The sequence below is a fragment of the Arachis hypogaea genome, chromosome 13, assembly GCF_003086295.3.
Source record: "Arachis hypogaea cultivar Tifrunner chromosome 13, arahy.Tifrunner.gnm2.J5K5, whole genome shotgun sequence".
In the NCBI taxonomy this organism is placed as follows: Eukaryota; Viridiplantae; Streptophyta; class Magnoliopsida; order Fabales; family Fabaceae; genus Arachis; species Arachis hypogaea.
In genome coordinates, this window is record NC_092048.1 from 141,362,347 (window position 1) to 141,384,125 (window position 21,779).

The 21,779-nt window shown below is 34.3% G+C and overlaps 5 protein-coding genes across 6 annotated transcripts; 2 read left to right on the forward strand and 3 right to left on the reverse strand.

Moving 5' to 3' along the window:
* Nucleotides 1–4,580: 4,580 nt before the first annotated feature.
* On the reverse strand, nucleotides 4,581–5,489 carry LOC112783742 (F-box protein SKIP2-like). Its single transcript, XM_025826795.1, has one exon. It carries the CDS (start codon nucleotides 5,487–5,489, stop codon nucleotides 4,581–4,583), a length of 909 nt encoding a protein of 302 aa, XP_025682580.1.
* A 1,407-nt stretch (nucleotides 5,490–6,896) lies between these two features.
* LOC112792345 (sm-like protein LSM5) lies at nucleotides 6,897–8,708 on the forward strand. The gene is made up of 5 exons (XM_025835536.3): nucleotides 6,897–7,169; nucleotides 7,391–7,453; nucleotides 7,540–7,663; nucleotides 8,213–8,285; nucleotides 8,453–8,708. The coding sequence occupies exons 2-5, from the start codon at nucleotides 7,420–7,422 to the stop codon at nucleotides 8,483–8,485; spliced, it is 264 nt and encodes an 87-aa protein (XP_025691321.1). The 5' UTR covers nucleotides 6,897–7,169; nucleotides 7,391–7,419; the 3' UTR covers nucleotides 8,486–8,708.
* A 438-nt stretch (nucleotides 8,709–9,146) lies between these two features.
* Nucleotides 9,147–17,121, reverse strand: LOC112792340 (probable starch synthase 4, chloroplastic/amyloplastic). 2 transcript variants are annotated; one of them, XM_025835529.3, is made up of 16 exons: nucleotides 16,697–17,121; nucleotides 16,120–16,342; nucleotides 15,468–15,558; nucleotides 14,270–15,362; nucleotides 14,141–14,192; nucleotides 13,308–13,430; nucleotides 13,152–13,227; nucleotides 12,890–13,074; nucleotides 12,612–12,806; nucleotides 12,459–12,530; nucleotides 11,554–11,763; nucleotides 11,148–11,273; nucleotides 10,753–10,902; nucleotides 10,065–10,126; nucleotides 9,901–9,976; nucleotides 9,147–9,733 (listed from the first exon to the last, which is right to left on the reverse strand). In XM_025835529.3, the coding sequence occupies exons 1-16, from the start codon at nucleotides 16,834–16,836 to the stop codon at nucleotides 9,554–9,556; spliced, it is 3,054 nt and encodes a 1,017-aa protein (XP_025691314.1). In that variant the 5' UTR covers nucleotides 16,837–17,121; the 3' UTR covers nucleotides 9,147–9,553. The 2 variants fall into 2 exon arrangements, with proteins under 2 accessions (XP_025691314.1, XP_025691315.1); XM_025835530.3 differs by having other exon boundaries at nucleotides 16,216–16,342; nucleotides 16,697–17,119.
* Nucleotides 17,101–19,406, forward strand: LOC112792342 (pentatricopeptide repeat-containing protein At3g14730). The gene has a single exon (XM_025835533.2). The coding sequence runs from the start codon at nucleotides 17,318–17,320 to the stop codon at nucleotides 19,187–19,189; it is 1,872 nt and encodes a 623-aa protein (XP_025691318.1). The 5' UTR covers nucleotides 17,101–17,317; the 3' UTR covers nucleotides 19,190–19,406.
* Nucleotides 19,407–19,475: 69 nt separating this feature from the next.
* On the reverse strand, nucleotides 19,476–21,295 carry LOC112792344 (probable purine permease 10). Its single transcript, XM_025835535.3, has 2 exons — nucleotides 21,100–21,295; nucleotides 19,476–20,847 (listed from the first exon to the last, which is right to left on the reverse strand). The coding sequence occupies exons 1-2, from the start codon at nucleotides 21,182–21,184 to the stop codon at nucleotides 19,655–19,657; spliced, it is 1,278 nt and encodes a 425-aa protein (XP_025691320.1). The 5' UTR covers nucleotides 21,185–21,295; the 3' UTR covers nucleotides 19,476–19,654.
* Nucleotides 21,296–21,779: the final 484 nt, after the last annotated feature.

Genomic DNA, 21,779 nt, shown 5'->3' on the forward strand with positions numbered 1-21,779 from the left:
GGAATTTTTAAACAAATAAATCATTAACTAAATTAGTAAGAATTGAGTGATTTCTAGCAAAAGTAAAAAGAAAATTTAATCTATTTTCACGTGACATGGTGACGGTGTGGTTGAAGAGCACAAGCATTCTGGTCCACAAGTACAATTGGTGGTCCAACTATACGTGTTTAGGTGATACTTTTAAGTTTTACCCGTTCCCCATTTTAGAGTTCATTTAACAGATAACAGATAAAGCCTATCCAAAATCTCATGTGCCACTTTTTTATTGGGCGACACACAGGTATTTATGATATTTTTATTTTAGGCATTTAATCTGTTTTCAAGGAAAAACTGACAAGAAACAATCCAACCAAGAAAGAAATTTTTAAATGCTTTGTTATAAATTAGGCTCAATAGACTTTATAGTTTATATTGATTATTGTTCAAATTTGTAAGTCCCTCTTGTAATCCTAATCCATCACATTCTTTTATTAGTTCATAACTTAGGTCTTATTTGGTTAAATTTTTAGGAAAAAAAAATTCAAGTAATTTTTTATTAATTTTTTAAAAGTAAATATAATTTTATATTTTGATATTTTATGTAAAAATACTTTTTTATTTAATAATTCTATTTAAGTATAATAATATAAAAATATATTTTTTATTTATTATGTTAAAATATTTTTTAAAAAAAAGATATAAATTGTAATTTTTTTAAAATATTTATTTTTAATTTTTTTAGTGTTGTTATTTTTATTACTAAAATTTTGTCAAATACATTAATAAAATATATTTTTTATTAAAAAAAATTTTCTACCAACTTAATAGCATTCAAAGAAGTACTTAATATTTAGTTGGCAGGTAAATTTATTATAAGTGCATTTTTTGGAAAAAACATACGTCGTATTTGTTTATAAGTACAAAGCATTAAAATATGATTATAGATATATAAAATCGTATTTAGTAGATAAAATATAAATAGAAATGTCATATTTTAAAATATTAAATTAGTATATTATATATTTTTTCTGTTAAAAAAGACAGAGACATTAGCTAAAGATAGAACTTAATTTTTCTTTGTATTGCTATTATCAATTTTTTGTAGTTATATTTTTCATTATTTTATTTTTCCTTCTAAACTAGTTCAGGGCAATTATCTTCATTATCCTCAAAATGGAATTCAATGATGTCCCAGTTTAGAAGTTTAAGATCAAACATGGATTCCAATAGGTTCATTCCTCTTGCTGTATTGTTCAAAGAACCACTCTAAGCTCGCACTCTTCATTTGAATCCTTTGATGAAATATTGAAAAATTCATGCTCAGAATCATAGGTAGCGTTTGGTGGAGAGACAGATATTGAAAGATTGAGATTGAGAGACAGAGATTAAGAGATAGAGACTGAAATAAGTTTTAGTATTCTGTTTGGTGTCAAGTGAGAGACAAAAATTGAAACAAGAATAAAATTCTAATTTAATTTACACAAAAGATAAAATTGGAATTAATTAATTAAAATAAGAGTATTTTAGGTATAAAATGTTATTAAAGTTTCAGTCTTTATTTCTAAAAATATCAGTCCCCTGTGTCCCTACATTTTGGAGGCACTGAAATACTAAAATTTTGGAGACAGAGACAAAAACTTTAGTACCAGTCTCTGAACCAACAAACATGATACTGTATCTCAGTTTCTCAGTCTCTGTCCAGTACTGTAAAACAAACGCTACTATAATGTCTAGTGACTAAACTTGATCATAAAGTATTCAGAAGTGACTAAACAGAAATGTTAAGTTCATTTTGGTTGTTCTACAAAATTAACTGTATAGAAATGTTAAGCTGTTAGTTTCATAAAGTGCTGATATTTCCGATTACCAAGCATGTAATAATATTATATCTATTTAAACTAGCAAATTGCGGAAAAGAAATACTAGTAGGATCTTCAGCTTCTTGTAAAACTAGTTTATTTTTAATTTGTTGTTCATACTTTGTTTTTAAATACTTTCTTTTATATATAACACGAAAATTGAATTTTTAAGTATGAAGAGGCTAATATATCGCAATCAATCAGAGCCTTAGGAACATATTTCATTTCGGGAAATATTAGGTAAACAATGATTATCTTGAACAACATGAATAATTACCAATTAAATAAAAATATACTATACCATAATTTAATGCTATTAATTAAATTTACTCTTTTAACCCTATTAATTCACATTGTTCACACATTGTTCAAAAAAGTTGTTGGTTACGAGTAAACACACAATCCGGTCCTTGTCCATTTTCACAAAGGACAAAGCGATCCCTGTCTAAAAAAAAGGACACTTCGACCCTCAACATTTTTTATTTTGGGACAATACGATCTCTCTGTTAAAAAATATTTAAATAATAATAAAAGTTGATTTTGTGGAGATTTTATTTGTATTTTGTGGGAGTTTTAAACCTTCACAAAATTATTTTCAATAATATAGCTAATTACTACCTCTACTACTACTACCTTCTTCATCCTCATTATTATGGCTCATACTTCTATTATTTTTATTGATTTATCATATTATTATTTCTTCTACCGCCATCATCACTAATACCAATATTATCAACATTAAAGTTTTCTTTTTTCATTTCTTATTCGATGTTATTTTTTTCTTTTAAAAAGTATTTGTAATACAATTACTATTTTTTTGTGACATTATTTTCATTGATAGTTTTTCTTCACTTAACCACCATTGGTGAAGGAAATTTTCAAAAACAAACTTATTAATAATTTGTGGAGGTTTAAAACCCCCACAAAATACAAATAAAACTCTCACAAAATTAATTTTCATATTGTCCCAAAATAAAAGGGTTGAGGATCGAAGTGTCCTTTTTTTTTGACAATGATCGCTTTGTCTTTCGTGAAAATGGACAAGGAGCGAATTAAGTGTTTACTCGTTGGTTACATATACTTTTCCATTTCAAAATTCAAATAAGACCCATTTCTATCCGTGAACAATATAAATAACTCTACACAATTACCTATAAGAAACACAAGAATATGTAAAATCATTTCAAATATTTTTTTTTACAAAAATATTGTGGTACACACAAAATTAATAACCAAATTAATCGTTCTATATATTTGTGTATAAATATATATTATTTAACTTAGTTTTAATAAATATTTTATATTTTAATATGTATTTTATATGAATATATTATTTAGTGATTAATTTTTTATATACATTTATTACATAAATTCATACCAAAGAACTATGAGTTAAATCTTAGAGTGGTCCCTGAATTTGCACTCGAACCTCAAAATCGTCCCTAAATTTGTATTGGCCCCAATATTGTCCCCAAATTTAACAACAGTGACTTACGGTCGTCCTTGAAGTATTTTTCGAAGAATATTCCCAAACGGCGTGATGACATGTATGGAGAGGCGCCACGTTGGATATCTGACGTAGCTGTTATCACTTTTTAATTTAATTTAGTTCCTGAATTATTTTATAACCCTAATTCCTAATTTATTATCAGAAACCACTATGTTTCTTCTTCTTTGCTCTCCTTCGTCTTCTTTGTCATTGTTGAGCTACCATTGTTGAGCATGATTTGAATGAGTCATGATGGGTGGAGGCAGCAAATTGAGGTTATGATGAAGGTGTGAATGTTGGAAGTTATGATACTCATGATTAATAAACTTCCACAAAATCAATTTTCATATTGTCCCAAAATAAAATGGTTGAGAGTCGAAGTGTCCCTTTTTTTTTTTACAGTGATCGCTTTGTCTTTCGTGAAAATGGACAAGGACCGAATTAAGTGTTTACTCGTTGGTTACATATACTTTTCCATTTCAAAATTTAAATAAGACTCATTTCTATCCGTGAACAATATAAATAACTCTACACAATTACCTATAAGAAACACAAGAATATGTAAAATCATTTCAAATATTTTTTTTACAAAAATATTGTGGTACACACAAAATTAATAACCAAATTAATCGTTTTATATTTGTGTATAAATATATATTATTTAACTTAGTTTTAATAAATATTTTATATTTTAATATGTATTTTATATGAATATATTATTTAGTGATTAATTTTTTATATACATTTATTACATAAATTCATACCAAAGAACTATGAATTAAATCTTAAAGTGGTCCCTGAATTTGCACTCGAACCTCAAAATCGTCCCTAAATTGTATTGGCCCCAATATTGTCCCCGAATTTAACAACGGTGACTTACGGTCTTCTCTGAAGCATTTTTCGGAGAATATTCCCAAACGGCGTGATGACATGTATGGAGAGGCGCCACGTTGAATATCTGACATAGCTGTTATCACTTTTTAATTTAATTTAGTTCCTGAATTATTTTATAACCCTAATTCCTAATTTATTATCAGAAACCACTATGTTTCTTCTTCTTTGCTCTCCTTCGTCTTCTTTGCCATTGTTGAGCTACCATTGTTGAGTGTGATTTGAATGAGTCATGATGGGTGGAGGCAGCAAATTGAGGTTATGATGAAGGCGTGAATGTTGGAAGTTATGATACTCATGATGAATATCATGATGAGTCAGATGGGGCAGATTCTTGGCATTCTGAAGAAATGAAGACACCCCTAACTTAGAGGATGACGACGCATTTCCTGCAAGTTAATGCATTGTTTGGCAACAGAAATCAAATCATCATCACCAATCCTATTGGTTCTCCACCCATCAACGTGAAGCTTCCTCAACATCCTGCAGTTCTCAGCAACTAGATTGAGACCCACATTTGAGCACTCAGCGATTGTCACAATGTGTAAAGTGTCCAAACTCAAACACTTAGACAAACCCACAAGACCCACATCGCTAACTTGAATATTCTCAAGGTGAACATCAACCAATGCAGCGTGGAGGTTCCCAATCTTCTCAAGGGTGTCATCCCAATCCCCCAAACACCCAATTACCTTCAAAGATCGAAGCCTTTTCGACCCAATCATAAGGGGCGAGAAGCTCTGGCCATTCACGATCTCCTTCAAGCAAACAGAAGTCACCGACGTCGTTCCGGAACCAACCACCTCCTCGCCATTGTGGGCCCCACGCAGCCGCTTAACGAAGAGTTCTTCCAAACCTTGGCAACGGCTAACGACAGCGTTGATTCCCTTAATGCTGAACAAGCACGAAGCGCAAGATAGCTTCTTCAACGCCTTGCAGTTTTTGCCAACAGCGGCCATTCCTGCCTCCGTTATCTCACGGCATCCACGGAGCTTGAGCCACGTTAGGTTAACGCACCGGAGCAAAATTAGGATCAAACCTTCGTCGTTCACACTTGTTTTGGAGGGTGGAAAGGGTTGTGGAGTGAGAGGTCTATGAGACAAGAGAGGAAGAAAGGGCACGATGAAACTGTCATGGAAGAAGAAGAAGAAGAGGTATGGGATGATGGGCATGAAAGTGGGGATGCATACGACATCATTTTGGCCATTAAGGACCAATTTGTCCTCCAACAATTTGTTTCCTATCAACTTCAGCAACCGTAACGGACGCATCACTCTTCACCCCTCCACCTCAGCAATCTCCATTACCGTTTCGAACACCAATTCCACGGAAGGACATAATTGTCACGGAATGTACATGGTGAGGGATCGAAATGTATTTTCCAATTTTGAGAGACGAAAATGTCAACATTTTAAAAGTTCAGAGATCTATTTGTCTTTTACTCTAATAAAAAATAAGATCACTATTTTCACATATTACAAAGTTTATAAAAAAATTTAGACAATAAATCAATTCTCAATAAATTATACATTTGCTCTGTTAAAAAAATTAAATAATATATTAAATATTTATGTATTAATATATATATATATATATTATCGATTATTAAGTTATAATTAATTCTAACTTAATTTTTGATAATTAAAATTTAAACTATTAAAATTATTAAATATTGAATATTTTGCAGCTAACTAATTTTGTTTTTGTTATTAAAATTTTAAAAATGGTAAGTTGTTAATGAATTTTGAATTCAAATTTAAATTTAAATTTGTGTAAGAAAATATTTTAAATTTTATTTTACTAACCAGAATTAATTTTAAAATAAAAAATTATTTTATACATTATATTATAAAATAGTGTAGTCATTCATTTTTTTAATGGTAATTATTGTCAAATAAAATGATATAAAATAGAGAAAAAAATATATTCCAATATAGGAATAATAATTCATTTTTTAATAGAATAAATTATATATTGAATAACAAAAGTTATTATTGTTTCTTTTTACACAAATTAATATACTCAACTACGGTGTTTTGGTAATATTACCAAAAAATATTAATCAATCTAATAACTTTTGTAATGACATAAGTTTATAAGTTTAGAAGCTTAAAAATCATGTTATAAAATATAAAATTTTAACCGGTAATAACGTTGATCATATTGTTTGACTTCCTGAGTAAATATGATACCAATAAATAAAACTGTCACAATTAAATTTTAACAAAGACAAATCTCCCTAAGTATTGCTCTTATCAATGAGAATTGTTCTACTTTCAAGACAAATATTATTTTCTCTCACTGTATTTTTCAATTCGACAAGTCAAAAACTAATCCTCCATATATTGAAGCTCCATTTATTAAGGGTATACCGCTAGTAAATGAATTGTTATTCAAAATTCTAATACTTACTTAAGTAAATGAGTGAGATGATTATTCAATCAATCCAAATCAATTAAAACAAATACTAATTATTTTTAATTTTTAATATTAAAAATAATTAAACTTTAATTTTAACTATAATTTTATAAAATATTTATAATAATAATAATTATATACATTGTTTATTTAATTTCTTTTAATAAAAAAATTATATATTTTTATTAATTATTCCGTATAGTGTACGAAAACATACACTAATTAATGGTAATGTAACAGCAAAAATAATTATAGTATTTAAAATTCAATGGTTAAGCCCTGAAAAAAAATGTTTTAGCACGGCCAATAAAATAGAAATAAAAATCAATTCCCATTAAAAAAAGAATCAAAATTAATGTGAAGAAAACATAGAGTGGCAGAGGTCAGAGGGGGTGATAAAAATGAAATCCCGCCAGTTTTAGGGCACACTTTTTCCTCCGTCCCTAACACCCTTCACTCTCTAGGGATTTTGGCTTTTTCGTTGGTAGATCTCTGTGACTGTGTGTGATTGCCCCTCTTTCTATCTCTCTCAGGTTCATCTACAACTCTTTCTCTTGTTTCGTTAGTATCATTAACTTGATCTAAGTTTTTATATCTAATCTCACTGGTTGAACCGAACTACTCTATTGAGTACTTTTAAGCTCCCAGCTTTAAGTACGAAGTTGAGAAAATGTTGATTTTTCCCCTTCGTAACATTCATTTAGGTTTAAGTTTTTCGGTGATTTTGTAATCTGATAGTTTGAAGCCTCCACAGGTTTTGGGAAAATTAGCAATTGATTTTCCATGGCTAACAATCCATCACAGTTGCTCCCCTCAGGTTTTTACTCTTCTGATTCAGAATCAATGCTTAATTATACTTCTGTTGGGGGATTATAAGAGAATAATTGTGGTTGAAATATGCAGAGTTGATTGATCGGTGTATAGGTTCAAAGATATGGGTGATAATGAAAGGTGACAAGGAGCTTGTTGGCACTCTTAGAGGCTTTGATGTCTATGTTAACATGGTCCTTGAAGATGTTACTGAATAGTAAGCCTCTGCTTTTGCTCAATTTTAGATGTTATCGATGTTTTCTTTTTTTTTTTTTTTTTTTTCAATTGTGTCGATCAACCTCATTTGCTGTTATTAGATTTTGTATATGTTTAGGTTGTTTCTTTGAACTACACGTGCATTTTGGGCATGATGATAATAACATGGAATAGATGACTGTTGGTTTCGAGTTTTGCAGTGATGCTTTTACAATGCTTGATAATTCGGTTAAACTTTTGTGCCATAATTCCTCGTTTTCAGTTTCCTTAAATCTTGTTTGCTTAAGTTGCCTAGAATATTGATTGAATTGTTTTCTTTCTCGGTTATTTTTTTCTACCCTCCCTTGTGGAGAATGCTGAATGCATATCCTTATAATTATTTGGGGTGTTTTCTATATTGGATTCGGATGTTTGAGATATCAGGTGTGGATTTGTTTGTAAGGCAACTCTAAACTATACACACATACGAGATGAGGAGAAAACCTTCTTAATAGAACGTTTTTGCATCTTGATAACTTTATTAGCATTTGCTTTTGTATTTATTTGACAGTGAGATAACCGCTGAAGGGAGACGGATAACAAAGCTTGATCAGATTTTACTTAATGGAAACAACATTGCCATTGTAAGTCCGAATTTATTTATTTTCCTTACAGTCCATGAAAGTTTTTGTTAACAAATTCAGTTCACCATTTTGCATTCACAATAACCTCAAATAGTTCTTTTTAGTTGTTAATCTGCATCACTCGTGTCATGTTGAACTGATACTAACAATTGTCTGGTGTAATGCAGTTGGTCCCTGGTGGTTCACCTGATCCAGAATGAATACTGCTACTTAGTTCCCTTTTTTGGGTATTGTTTTGAACTATGGTGTTCTATGCATCAAAGTCCTCTATTTTAACGAGGCTTCTAATTCCAACCTAGATTTTTGCTCGTCTTTTTGTGTTTAGATACGTGTTTGTAGTGTAATGGCTGTTCAGCTTCGATCATCATGGTGAATTATGGATTGTCCGATGTGACAAGTAATGCAACTGATTACAAGAGTTAATTCTGTGCCTTCGTATTCGTCTTTATATACCTACCGATGTTGCTTTTTTATGTTGCTATTGAGTGTTTAAAGGTGAATGGTGAACTTATTGTCTAGATAAAAGTCTTTTTAAGTATTACTCATAATGATTTTGGTCTGTCAGTTGAACTGTAACATCAGTGGTGGTTACCATATCTTTCTTTTTCTCCTTATGTAAAGCTGTGGATTAGCGTTTAGAAAGAGGGCATGTTTTTTGGAGAAACAAATTTCTCAACATGTTGATTAGGAGGAATTTGAACGGGCATAAGAACTCCACAATTTGTAACTTCTATTTTTTGGTTTCGTCAAGTATAATTTCACACGTTATCCACTTAAATTGTGAACTTGCAACAACAAACGGAAAAAAAGAATTCGTGTACCTGTTCAGAACTTGTAATGTTTAACAAAGACCCCGCAGGATAGTGAATGCTAATTTGTTTCTTTTTATTTGGTCACAGGTAAACGCTAGTATTCTTCAATCATCAAAACATGTGATTTATCCAATATCTATTTCTTTATACAAATTTTTAAGTGGAGAACCTAAGTTGTAATGCTTTACAAGTAAAAAATACAAGTGGAAAATGATAGAAAAAGAATTGAACAATCTTGCATGTGTATAAGGGTTGCATCCATGTAAACCGAAGAGGATCATGCATGAAACTTCAACTCAAGCAGCTTGGTTTCAGCAGACTCCTTGTGACATTCATCTTTTTACATTTCATTCTCAACCTCAGATATGTTCTTGCATCTAAGGTATGCTGCCTTTGAACATGAGCTCTCAAAACTGACAAAATTGGGCTGGTTGTCATGCCTCCTTTTTAGCTCAATTAATTAAGCAGGTTTCTCGCCCTTGCTCTAGCCACAGCGCTTGAGTAGAGTTGTTCGTATTGAGCTGCTGAAGAATCCCAGCTGAAATCTATATTCATGTCCTTCTGAACAAGTTGTTTCCAACGCTCAGGATTGTTCATGTAGAGGTTAAATGCTCGTTCTAAAGCACCATTAAAATCCTGTCAAGACTGTATTATTAGGTTTGTGACCACTGAAGTAAACGGAAGAAGTAAAGTATCGGGTTATCAGGTTTTTCCATAACTGATTCTATTGTAAAACACCAGACAGAATCACTGTGTAGAACTGGAATATCAAACTGCAGATATTTCACACTTTTTCTGCTTACCTGCTCATTAGCATCTAAAAATGTAAATCCATTTTGAAATCGGGGAGGTATTGTATCATCATCAACATCAAAAACACTACAAAATGAGACATAATTAGTTAATCTTCAAAAACATTGAAACAGGAATTACTCTCATATTGACACATCATGGATTTTATGTTAACCTGTCATTTAGGCCTCCAGTTTTTCTGACAATGGGTATGGCCCCATATCTCATGGATATCATCTGCAGGAAGGAAATTAAGAATTAAGTTTCTCCTTAATCGTAGAAAAGAAGCATGGAACTGGAAGAGACTACAGACTAGCAATACACTTTATACAAAGATGATGATACCCCATATGCGATACTTGTTAGACACATCTGAGACTTCCTATTTATACTTTGGATTAAATGGTTTCCAGTTTTCACTTAAAATTCCTGTGTCAATTTAAGCAAATAATCAAGAGCTTTATAAATATATGTATTTTTTTTTCTTTTGGGGTGTTTGCAATGACTGATGAGTGATGCTGTAAAAGAGAAGTTTTTATCAACTGTGTGATTGTGCCTGTCCGTAAAGGAAGCTTTTCTAACCTGCCTTTATTAAAGGAATGGATTTTGGCATTTTGGCACGCAGGTTGTCAAGGTTGAGGTTTTCTTTTATATTTAAAAAGAAAAGCAAAGAGCAAAGATGAGGAAAAAGAATTGCAACTTCTCTATAAGATGTCAACACAAATTTTGCTTGAAAATACATGTATTGCGAAAAAGAACAAAACATAGATTACCTTTAATCACAGTATTCTACAATAAGTAATTTCCCACAATTTTACTATCTTACAAGTTCATGAACAACCAAATGACCAATTCGGCCTTACCTGTGTCAGGCCACAAGGTTCAAAGATTGATGGAATGATGAACATGTCAGAAGCAGCATAAATGGCATGGGCAAGAGATTCATCATACTTCAGTATCAACCTTACTTGATCATGATTCTGAAACTGCTCAGCAATGCCCTCAAATTCTTTCTAGAGAGCAAAAATGATAATCAGTTGGCAGAAAATAGGAATATGAATTGCCATGTCCCATTATCAACAGTAAACAAAATAAATTTTCAACCTCAATAATCAATTTCCGGTCTATTTTTAAAGGAAAACTTTCATGAATGGTATCTTTTCATTACTTTCACCTATCCTATGCAGTCTGGGCTGACTCATTTCCGAAATAAATTAAAACACCTCTAAACTTTAGCTAGAGGAAAAGGAAATATGACCTGAATATGGTGCACTGGACTGGAACCAAGAAGAACAAATTGCCCTCCCAGACCCAATGTTCGATATATCGCATGTCTAATAAGATGAACACCTTTTTGTGGTACCAATCTTGTTATGCAGCCAACCTATCAAAGAGAGAATAAATAAAATACAAGTATTAAAGCATTTTCATTTCTAAGATTAAGTCTTAGTGTGATTCAGTGAGTAAAAAGATAATTCAAAATTTCAAGATCAAGAGTATCCTTTCACTATTGAGTATGAGAGACACCAATTGATAAAGCAGCAACGGGCACCAATAAAGCAAACATAAACAACAGATAAGTTTGAACCTTTTTTATATCAGGAAATAAAATTAGATCAATCAATACGAGCAAAGTTCTAATTTAAAATACGATATATAATTACCAATGGCCTCCTATGGTCTGCGGATGAAAGACCAAGTTTTCTTCTTAAGGCTGCCTTATTCTCTGCTTTCCCTTGAAGATCATTTGCATTGTACTGGACTTCAAGACATGGATCAGTAGCAGGATCCCATGCATCAGTATCAATGCCATTAAGAATCCCAATGAACTTCTTGGAATGGGAAGAAAGAGTTGAATGGAGGCCATGTCCTCCCTGCATTTTGTACATGAATAAACCATTCACGAGAATAACTTTTATGATTCAAAATCTAACATTGAGGATAGATTGTGCACGATTATATATACTTGATTACTATTTTGAGTAACCTGCTGATAGCTTAATGTACTATTAGCTAAATTGTAAACTGTAATAATCTAACATTTTATAATCGTTTTAGTAAATACATTTATATTGAAATCTGAAGATCAATTTTAGATCCTTTGCAGTCTATGTTACGTGCAAATCAATCAGATATCTTAATCATGTCAAATATCAAATATTTATGTCATGCATGTGACTAGCTTAGTCTTTAACATATCCCTGTACATTAAATGCATGCAGGCTTGAAGCATGGACTAAGCACAAGCCAACTTGAACCTTAGACAGGATTATTTTTTGAACAGGAAAAACTTAACATTTTGATGACATGGATCAAACTCTTCTTGGTCATAGAGGCGGAAATATGACAAGTATCAGCTCTCCTAAAAAGCTTTTAGATTAAGGCATGTGAATGTTTTTATATCGCAAACAATCCTTTTTTCAGGGAACCATCTTTTCACAGCAGAGGAGTATGATCAAAGAAGTTTTGGGACAAGATGTTATTCCCAGTCAATCTAATGCTTTAATGCTTATGGCATCACGTGTTCTGCCATATATCTATATGCACAAGAACAAGAAGTGAAACATACCTCAGCAGTTCTCACTTCTTGGGCATAAGTAGGAGACACGGTTGTCACAATGTTTGAGAAAACAACTGCACCCTGAGCATTATAAGGTAAAAGTATTATTACTTACATTCACTAATGTAAGACAAAATAGACAATCTTTTATTGTTATAAAACCTTGACAGCGTTGACTTTATCATGTGCTGAGTTGTCCTGCATTCTATCTGGTCTATTTAACTGGTGGGCATGAAGACCACATGATTCCAACTCTGATGCTGCAGCAATCCCTTGATACTCAAAGTTATGGCATGTAAAACACATCCTAGCTGAATCTAACCCCTTTGGGGCATACATCTCCCAATATAGTGGAGCCTACCAAAGAAACAAAAGTTTTTCAATGTTAGGTAGAGAACGAAAATCTTCTACATGCCTATAAAATGATTCATCGCTCATACCACAAATGCTGTCTGCCAATCATGGCAATGAATGATATCTGGCTTCTTGCCAGCTCGAAGAAGAAACTCAAGAGCTGCACGGCTAAAGTACGAGAAGCGTTTGAAATCATCGTGCTCCCCATAATAAGTTCCTCGCCAGAATAGCTTATGAGGATGATGGGGCTCAATGAAATAAACAGGAAGCCCTGCATGGTTGAAGTAAAGTTACTTTACTGGATGAAGTTATAAAGACATTTAATTAAAATGGAAATATTTAATTAACCTTCAACAGTGCCAACCCAGATTTTATTTTTGAACAATTGACCATCAAAGTATGACTCTATCACCACATCCAAAGCCTGCAAGAATAATCTTATTATCATTTATCAAAAGTAGTTCAAGACACATGGTCAATTCTTTTCTCAATAAAAGAGCATACCCTTAAGTCACAAATTCGGTCATAGTCCATACAATCATATTTGGGAAGAATAATTTCGACAAGGTGTCCTTTTCTTTGTAGTGCTTTACCCAGACCACAGACAACATCCCCCAAACCACCAACCTGTTACGGATATAACTTAAGCTAATATTAGTTCATAGAGCAAACATAGCTCAGATAAAAGAAAATGATCTGATATCATTGCAGGAGAAACAATAAATAAATGACCAAGAAATTAATCAAACAAGAGCTCCTTAGTCAAATTAAATGCAGTAACAGAATATGTTAGTTTCTCGAAAGGAGTATTCCAGATGATTCAACCTTAAATCTGTGATGAGGTTTGAATAATGGGTTTAGTGGCTGATGAAATATGTTTTAAGAAATGTCCAATCACACCAAAGGCACATGAATCTGCAAATTTCATACATAGCCAAGGTACATGGCTTCTTATACCAAACCAAGCACCAAAAAATGAATAAACAAAACTCTCTCTTATAACTCAGCGGTAGAGTGTGACCTTGACGTGGTGGAAGTAATCAGTTGGAGCCTGATTATCCCTAAACCCAACCCAATGTGAGTTTTTCTATTTTGATGCCGTAATTGAATGAGAATTTAGAATAGATAAGTTTTTTGGCAAACCCACAGTGGCTGAATGATATATAATACAACATATGGCAGATAAAGCATGCACTGATAAAAAAATGTAAGAGTGATTTTTTTTATCTTTTTTTATAAAAAAAAAGAGAAGAAATATTGTTAGCATGGAGAGAAGCATATTAGACAAAATGAGTTAACCAGAATGAAACATAGGGATACGTAAATAATGGGTTCACCTTGGCAACTGGTGCCATCTCTGCTGCAATATGAATCACACGCAATCCCTGACTAAAAATTAAAAATAAGAGAAATATAAGGCAATGGATATTATATAAAAGTCATAATTTACAAGTACAAGGTAATACCTTGTTGCAGATGATGTAAGCTTGAGAAATGCAGAAATAGCCTCATTTTCACTTTGTTCTTCACAAGCCATATATGTGTCTCTAATACGTCTGTCTCTCTTCCACACCTTTTCTCTCAAAAGATTTGCGTCATCCACTGATATTTTCTTTTCAAGTGACCAACCATCAATCATAAGCAACAATCGGCTCCAAAACTCCCATGGCATATCTTCCACTGGTCCATCCAGCGCCCTTTTCTTGGTTTCTTCTTTCAGATCACTAAGTGTAACTTGAAATTCCTTCGCTGAATCTTGATACATCTGAACATAAGAATTTATTTCTTCATCTGACTTTTGAAGGCGTTCCTCCAATGATTTTATCTTCTGCTGCATTTCTTCATTGTACTTTTGCAATTTATCTGATGACAGCTTATAGTTATTAGCTTCTTCCAGGGATGCTTCCAATTTTTCAAGCTTTCTTCGAAGATCCTGGTTTTGTTGCAACACTGTAATATCTTGATTAGCTTGTTTAGTTGCATTATCTAGCATCACTTGTAGATCTTCAACCTTCTCCCGTAAATCCTTGCATTCAACTCTTAATGCAGACAGTTCTGACAAGTCTTCCTGTGATTCTAGTAATTTTGATTCTAAGTCCTTCAGGGCAGATTCCAAAGATGACCGTTCTTTTTCCAAGACCACTACACGCTCACTGGTATTATTGACATCATTAAGCTGAGCTTTGAATGATTCTATGGCACTCTTCAGAGAGGCATTTTCTTCCCTCAAAGAATTAAGCTCCACAGTAAGAGAATGAATGCTTTCATTATGACTCGGAGGGTATTCATCGTTCAAAAATCTATTTAGATGGGCGTGCAATTCAGTATCTCCTCCTTCAGGATTTCCACTTTGAGCCAACTCACTGCGCAGTTTCTCTAACTGTTCCTCCAAGTGTTTCACATCTATCTTTTCCTGGGTTGCAACCTCAATTCGGGCATCAGTCTCAGCCAACCTCGTCTCTAAGACATTAATTTCTCCTTGTAATGCTTCCTTTTCAGCAAGAATCTTTTCAAGGTCCTGAAGTGCATGAATTCTAGCTTGATTTAGAAGAAGGATGTCTGCAAGAAGAATATATAATTATTAATAACAGGTGGCAAGACAACAAACCAAGAATGTTGGTAGTAGAAAAGGATATCCATAACCATTACAGAATGATATCTTACTTTTCTCTGTATTTTGTATCATGCCTAGCATATCCACAAGTTGACCACCAGACAATTGTTCGGCCTGCTCTGCTCCATTTATATTTACAGCCTATTTCATAGTTAAATAATTAGTTGGCTGACCTTCTAACCTCGACAAAATTTCCACCCAATAATGTCACTAGGTACTCATGTCTAAAAAACTTGCACATAGGTACATATCCAACTAGGGAAAAGAAAATTATGGAGATTCATGACATGGGAACCAAATTATAATGATTTTGTTATAATGTGCTTTTATAACTTTATGCAGTTCTATTGGGATCCTAGCTAGTGTGGTAATCTTATCTATAGATAAACCATCAAATCTAGGTCCTTTTTAATAGTTACATTATAGTTTTCTTGATCACTTTTGTACTTTTCATCTAATCTACATTTCTACTAAGGCCTCTATATGTCTTCTCCTTTCGTGGTCCAACTACCTAAGATGAGACCCTACTATCTTTTAACAATGGCAACTGTTAACATTAAAAGCCTGTGGCTCTGTACCTATAAACATGCCATAATTCATATAAATAAAACGATTGGAAAATACAGACTGTATTTTTATAAAGAATCACACAGTATACATTCTCAGTTTAAAGTTGTATCTGTAATTAGTTGACTGTGATACCGAAGGTGTAGTTTCGGGTATTAAAATCGGACTATCCAATTTCTCCACAGAATCAATGTTTCCAGTATCAGTACTGCTCAAGATTTCGTTGTTTACGTTTGGGAGACTATCCAACGAAGGCTCTCTGTGCTCTGAATCCCTATCTTGACCTGGTTGGGGATCTCCATCTGTGGAAGGCTGTTCATGAGAAGCTTTCTTGATATGTTGTTTCTTGTGCTGGGAACTGTATACAACACAATAAGTTCGTGTGCATGCTAAACATCAAAGATACAGCATTACCAGCTAGAGGAATCCAATCAGACCTCATAAAAGCAAAATCCAAAATAGTCAACAAAACATTCCAAGAAAATGTAAGGACGTGTTGAGAATCAAACAAGTAACGAAAATTGATGAGCCACATATTTGGAGCTCAGCTAAACCAATTCTAACACATAACACCCATTTTCAAGAAACGCATAACACACAAGAAAGAAAGAAAGAAAGAAAGAAAGTAGCTAATAGGGCAGGGAAGGGCGTAACATCAAGCAAGCAGAGTGCAATAAAACAAAATTTGAATAATATAAAAAAAAAAAAGCACCTGAGACTCCGTTGGCGCATTTTGCAGGAAGCGGGAAGAAGAAGGCCATGGGAAAGTGAAGAAGGAAAGCGAACAACCGTGTTGGGATGGCTCTGGTTGAGGTTCCGGTATACGAAGCATGTTGCCAACTTCGAAGCCATTCTCGGATCAATCTATCTACAAAACCTACTATACCTATACAAAACAACTGTATATCCCGAAATCTGGGATATTATGATCGCGCAAACACAACGAAGAACTGAAGAAGAAGAAGAAGAAGAAGGACTGAAGGAGAAGAAGAAGAAAGAGGTGTGTTCTGTTCTTTTCTTCTCTTTTCTTTTCTTTTCTCCTTTTGGTTACTTAGGCCGTTAGGAACGGTTCTTGTCACACCACACTCCCTTCCACCGCACACTTAGGATTTTATTTTCCAACGAAATAAGAGTGAGATTTTTTACTTTTCTTTTACACCTATATATAAAAATATCTCACTATCTACCAAGCGACGTGAACGTGACTCCAAAAAGAAGACGTGGCTTGGGTTCCATCACGTGCGCTCTCACGTGATCCAAGAAAAACGCTCACTTTCCGTTATAGTATAGTTGGCGTGAGTGACTGGGTGTTGAGGTGGTTAATGGCAGTTAGATGAATGTAACTAGAATCCAAAGAGTTGTTCTCCTCAACAACCAATGCCGTCGCTGTTTCTCGACATCAACCTGCTTCGACATAGCAACTTGCATTGCGTCCCTTCAGTCATGTGCCCACCATGCCAACCTCTCCAAAGGCAAGGAGCTCCATTTGTATGCAATCAAAAGCGGGTATCTTGCATCGCCGCTTGTCGTAACCAGCCTCATTAACATGTACTCGAAGTGCACCCTCATGAGCAATGCCTTCAAGGTCTTCAACTACCCTATCGATCTTGATAAGAATGTCTTCGCCTACAATGCTGTCATTGCTGGATTTGTTGGGAATGGGCTTTCCCTTGATGGCTTCTTGGTTTACAAGCGAATGCGCCATCTGGGTGTCACTCCGGATAAGTACACATTCCCGTGTGTGATCAGAGCCTGTGTGGAGGATTTAGAGGTTAAGAAGATTCATGGATTGTTGTTTAAGTTTGGATTGGAGTTGGATGTGTTTGTAGGGAGTGCTCTGGTTAATACTTATATGAAATTTGGGTTGGTGATGGATGCACATGAGGTGTTTGAGGAATTGCCTGTTAGAGATTTGGTACTTTGGAACTCAATGCTCAATGGGTATGCACAAGTTGGGCTGTTTGAGGAGGCTCTGGAGGCATTTAGGAGGATGAGGAAGAATGGAGTGGTTGCTTGTAGGTTTACTGTTACAGGTGTTTTATCTATTTTTTCTGTGATTGGAGACCTTTGCAATGGAAGAGCTGTTCATGGATTTGTGATGAAAATGGGTTATGATTCCAGTGTGGTTGTTTCGAATGCACTGATTGATATGTATGGGAAATGCAAATGCATTACTGATGCCTTGGGTGTTTTTGAGATGATGGACGAGAAGGATATCTTTACATGGAACTCAATCATCTCTGCTCATGAATGTTGCGATGATCATTATGGAACTTTGAGGCTCTTTGATAGGATGCTGGGAAACAAGGTTCAACCTGACTTGGTCACAATTACGGCAGTGCTTCCGGCTTGTACTCATCTAGCAGCCTTGATGCATGGTAGAGAGATACATGGGTTTATGATTGTAAATGGGTTGGGAAAAGATGGAAGCAACAATGGTTTTGATGATGTTCTGTTGAAAAATGCTCTGATGGACATGTATGCCAAATGTGGAAATATGAGGGATGCTCGCATGGTTTTCAATAAAATGAGAGAAAAGGATGTGGCCTCATGGAACATAATGATCACTGGTTATGGAATGCATGGCTATGGTGATGAGGCACTGGACACATTTTCTCGTATGTGTCAAGCTCAGATGGTGCCTAATGAAATTAGTTTTGTTGGATTGTTATCCGCATGCAACCATGCCGGCATGGTGGAAGAGGGGCTTGAGTTTCTAGCCGTAATGGAATCAAAATATGGCGTCTCACCATCCATTGAACACTACACCTGCGTGATTGACATGCTCAGTCGAGCTGGAAAGCTCACGGAGGCATATGAGTTGGTACGAACAATGCCCTATCAAGCTGATCCTGTAGGATGGAGGTCTTTGCTGGCAGCATGCCGTCTCCATAAGGACCCGGACTTGGCTGAGATTGCTGCGAGCAAGGTGATTGAACTTGAACCGGACCATTGTGGGAACTATGTATTGATGGCAAATGTTTACGGAGTTGCTGGTCGATATGAAGAAGTATCAGAGGTGAGATATGCAATGAGGGAACAGAATGTGAAGAAGAGTCCAGGGTGTAGCTGGATTGAGCTCATAAATGGCTTGCATGTTTTTGTAACAGGTGATAGGACCCATCCCCAAACAGAAATAATTTATTCTGGTTTAAATTCATTGGCAACAGTTATGCATGAGTATGGATATGTCCCATTGATCTAGCATTTGGTATGCAAGAGAAAGTCTATTCACACATCAAAATGTAAACTTCCCTTTGCTTAAGAGGTAGTCCAAAAGTTGCTTTGAATTAATGTCAATTGTCCACATTAATTGTAATTATTAGGATTGCTCATAACTCTACATAGGATATTTATATCAACTACCGGTCTAACATCAATTGCAACATACATAAATAAACTATAGAACTATTTTCCTCCTCTGAGAATAGTATATATGAATGACAATTTTTTTGGGGTGATATATGAGAAATAAAGCAGAGAGGAATGAATGAGTGGAAATACACAACTATAGGACTCCGTTCTATCATTGATATAATTGGATCTCAACATAAAACCCTTAATATTCTAATAACACACAGCTCCCATTTTTATGCCTATCCATCAATGTTAAACTAGATATATTTTAAGAAGTATGGAACCAGAGACAGGTTACAGCTTCAATAATCACTCAAGCCTTCCCAAATTGATCATTAATGTCTTCTAATGTTGAAGTATTGAGAATATGATCAGTATTGGAGCTCTTGTCATCCAGGTAGTACTGATAAAGGTATGACAGAAAGCCCCAAACAGCTAGCACCAAAGAGATGGCCTTTATTCCATGCATTATGTCATGAAAAACGAACACTGCCAAAATCGGAATGATAGGCAAACCCAAAACGACTATGGAATTGGATAAGAGGGAAGACGTCTCGAAAATCAGCCCCACACAACCAATGTTAAAGAAATTCCAACATATTGCTGAGAAACTGAGAGTTAGCAGATAAGATACTTTCCCCATCTCATACTCCTCTATTTCTGTATGCAGCTTATTTCCCTCTCCACTAGCAAATAGTCCCACAAGAGTAACAATGGTGGCCACAAGGGATTCGTATACTATCACATCCATAAGAACTCTGATAGTATTTCTTTTCAAAACCTTCAGAAATGAAAGCTGTGTAAGGGAAAGTAACAATCCATACGCAGCCGATCCAGCCACTGAAGCTATGAATCCTAGCACATAATTATGCTTAGAGTTCCCACTGGAAATTTCATTTTCAGGTTGAAAGGCAAGTAGGGTGGGAGAGAGAGTTAGAAGGACTAGAGAATTTATAAGGTAAGGTGTAAACTTCACTGAGTTGAGGAAAAAAGAGAAAAAGGCATTGAAAGCCAACCGGGATGAGGTAATGAGTGCAAAAGTGGAAGCAGGAAGGTGTGCTAGCCCCAATGACTCCAAGTAACTGGTCAATGCCACAAGTAGACCAAGGGAGACATAGACAAGTGCTAAAGCTGAGGCAGATGGGTTTGGAAGAATGCTGTCTCTGCTGGGAGTTTTTCGTGTTGTGATGCAGTAATATGGCAGCAGAATAGGGAACCCAACAACCTGGACAAGTGATCCCATCCATTTGCTATTTCCGCCTTTGTCATAGTACAACCTTCCCAGGAGTGTAGCAGCAGCCTGGCCGGACAAGACAAATACTGAATAGAGAGTTATGAGGAACCAACGACGATAACTTCTTTGATGTTTGATTATTGGTTGATCTGCGTTGTTGAGAAAACCATTCATTGGTTTATCTGCATGGTTGAGAAAACCATTCATTGGTTGATCAATCTGGTTGAGCAAATCATTACTCTCCACTGGTTTTGTTTCATTCACTGCATAATCTGCAAACAAAATATCAGCATTCAGTGATTTGCTTCAAGACTTGGATGTTTCACATACATGCAAGGTAGGATTTCTTAGCCTATGATTGCAACTAGAGCATGATCAAAAGAGTGAAGATGATGAACTTTAGTTCATTCCCTCGAGAAACCAGAAATATACAGTTATTAACCTAGCACTTTAGTGATACTGATTTCAAATCTCATAACTAAGGTGGCCTAATTTATATGTTGAATAAGATGAAATTTATGTACCCTCCACGCAGAGTTGCACTTCCTGAGATTCTCTCATGTCAAAACAACTAGCTTGTGAGAAACACAGATGAAAGGGAGCTTGCATGCAAATGAGTGACTATGAAAACGTATGTAAAATGAAATGTGTAATGTGTTTTGTTTGTACAAACTATAATACAGAGGGCAGTAAGATTGTAAGATGATATTTTATAAGATAATTAATTGTTTGGTATTTTTAACTTAGAAGATACATTTTGATTTTTTTTTTAAAGAAAATGAATATTATGTCTTTCGGTCTCTAGTTAAAGTTAGTCCAACACACATAATCTGAAAGAGCAAAACATGATAATATTTATAAGTATGAATGTGTTGCTTTTTTATCTTCCTCATAAGTACTGGCCCTTTGTTACCTTTAGAAGACATATTTCATTTACAACATCGCTTCTAAAATATAGTTTTTAGACTTTCAAGAGGTATTATTTATTATTTATATTTTTTACGTCTTTTCACCTATTAATGCAGCCATCAGACCGAAGGAGAAAAAACCGAAGGCAGTACTCATTACTCAATTGTCTTATTTATATTTATGCTTGTTTTAGAAGTCAAATTTAAGACAATGCATTTCAAAAACTTGAAAAGAGTGAATAGCACGAAACTTGCATGAAGTTTTATAAAATGAATTAATTCTCACTTAGGTCTAT

What these genes read in the sequence shown, in the direction of transcription:
- LOC112792342 (XM_025835533.2), top strand. Translation starts at nt 17,318, where the DNA reads ATGAATGTAACTAGAATCCAAAGAGTTGTTCTCCTCAACAACCAATGC.
- LOC112792344 (XM_025835535.3), bottom strand. Translation starts at nt 21,184, where the DNA reads ATGCAAGCTCCCTTTCATCTGTGTTTCTCACAAGCTAGTTGTTTTGAC. An exon ending in AGTGCAACTCTGCGTGGAGG is followed by an intron (nt 20,848 to 21,099) that starts GTACATAAATTT and finishes TTTTGTTTGCAG; the next exon opens with ATTATGCAGTGAATGAAACA.
- LOC112783742 (XM_025826795.1), bottom strand. Translation starts at nt 5,489, where the DNA reads ATGCGTCCGTTACGGTTGCTGAAGTTGATAGGAAACAAATTGTTGGAG.
- LOC112792345 (XM_025835536.3), top strand. Translation starts at nt 7,420, where the DNA reads ATGGCTAACAATCCATCACAGTTGCTCCCCTCAG. An exon ending in ATCACAGTTGCTCCCCTCAG is followed by an intron (nt 7,454 to 7,539) that starts GTTTTTACTCTT and finishes TGAAATATGCAG; the next exon opens with AGTTGATTGATCGGTGTATA. An exon ending in ATGGAAACAACATTGCCATT is followed by an intron (nt 8,286 to 8,452) that starts GTAAGTCCGAAT and finishes GGTGTAATGCAG; the next exon opens with TTGGTCCCTGGTGGTTCACC.
- LOC112792340 (XM_025835529.3), bottom strand. Translation starts at nt 16,836, where the DNA reads ATGGCTTCGAAGTTGGCAACATGCTTCGTATACCGGAACCTCAACCAG. An exon ending in AGATGGCACCAGTTGCCAAG is followed by an intron (nt 13,431 to 14,140) that starts GTGAACCCATTA and finishes TATCCGTAACAG; the next exon opens with GTTGGTGGTTTGGGGGATGT. An exon ending in TTTTAGATGCTAATGAGCAG is followed by an intron (nt 9,734 to 9,900) that starts GTAAGCAGAAAA and finishes CAGTCTTGACAG; the next exon opens with GATTTTAATGGTGCTTTAGA.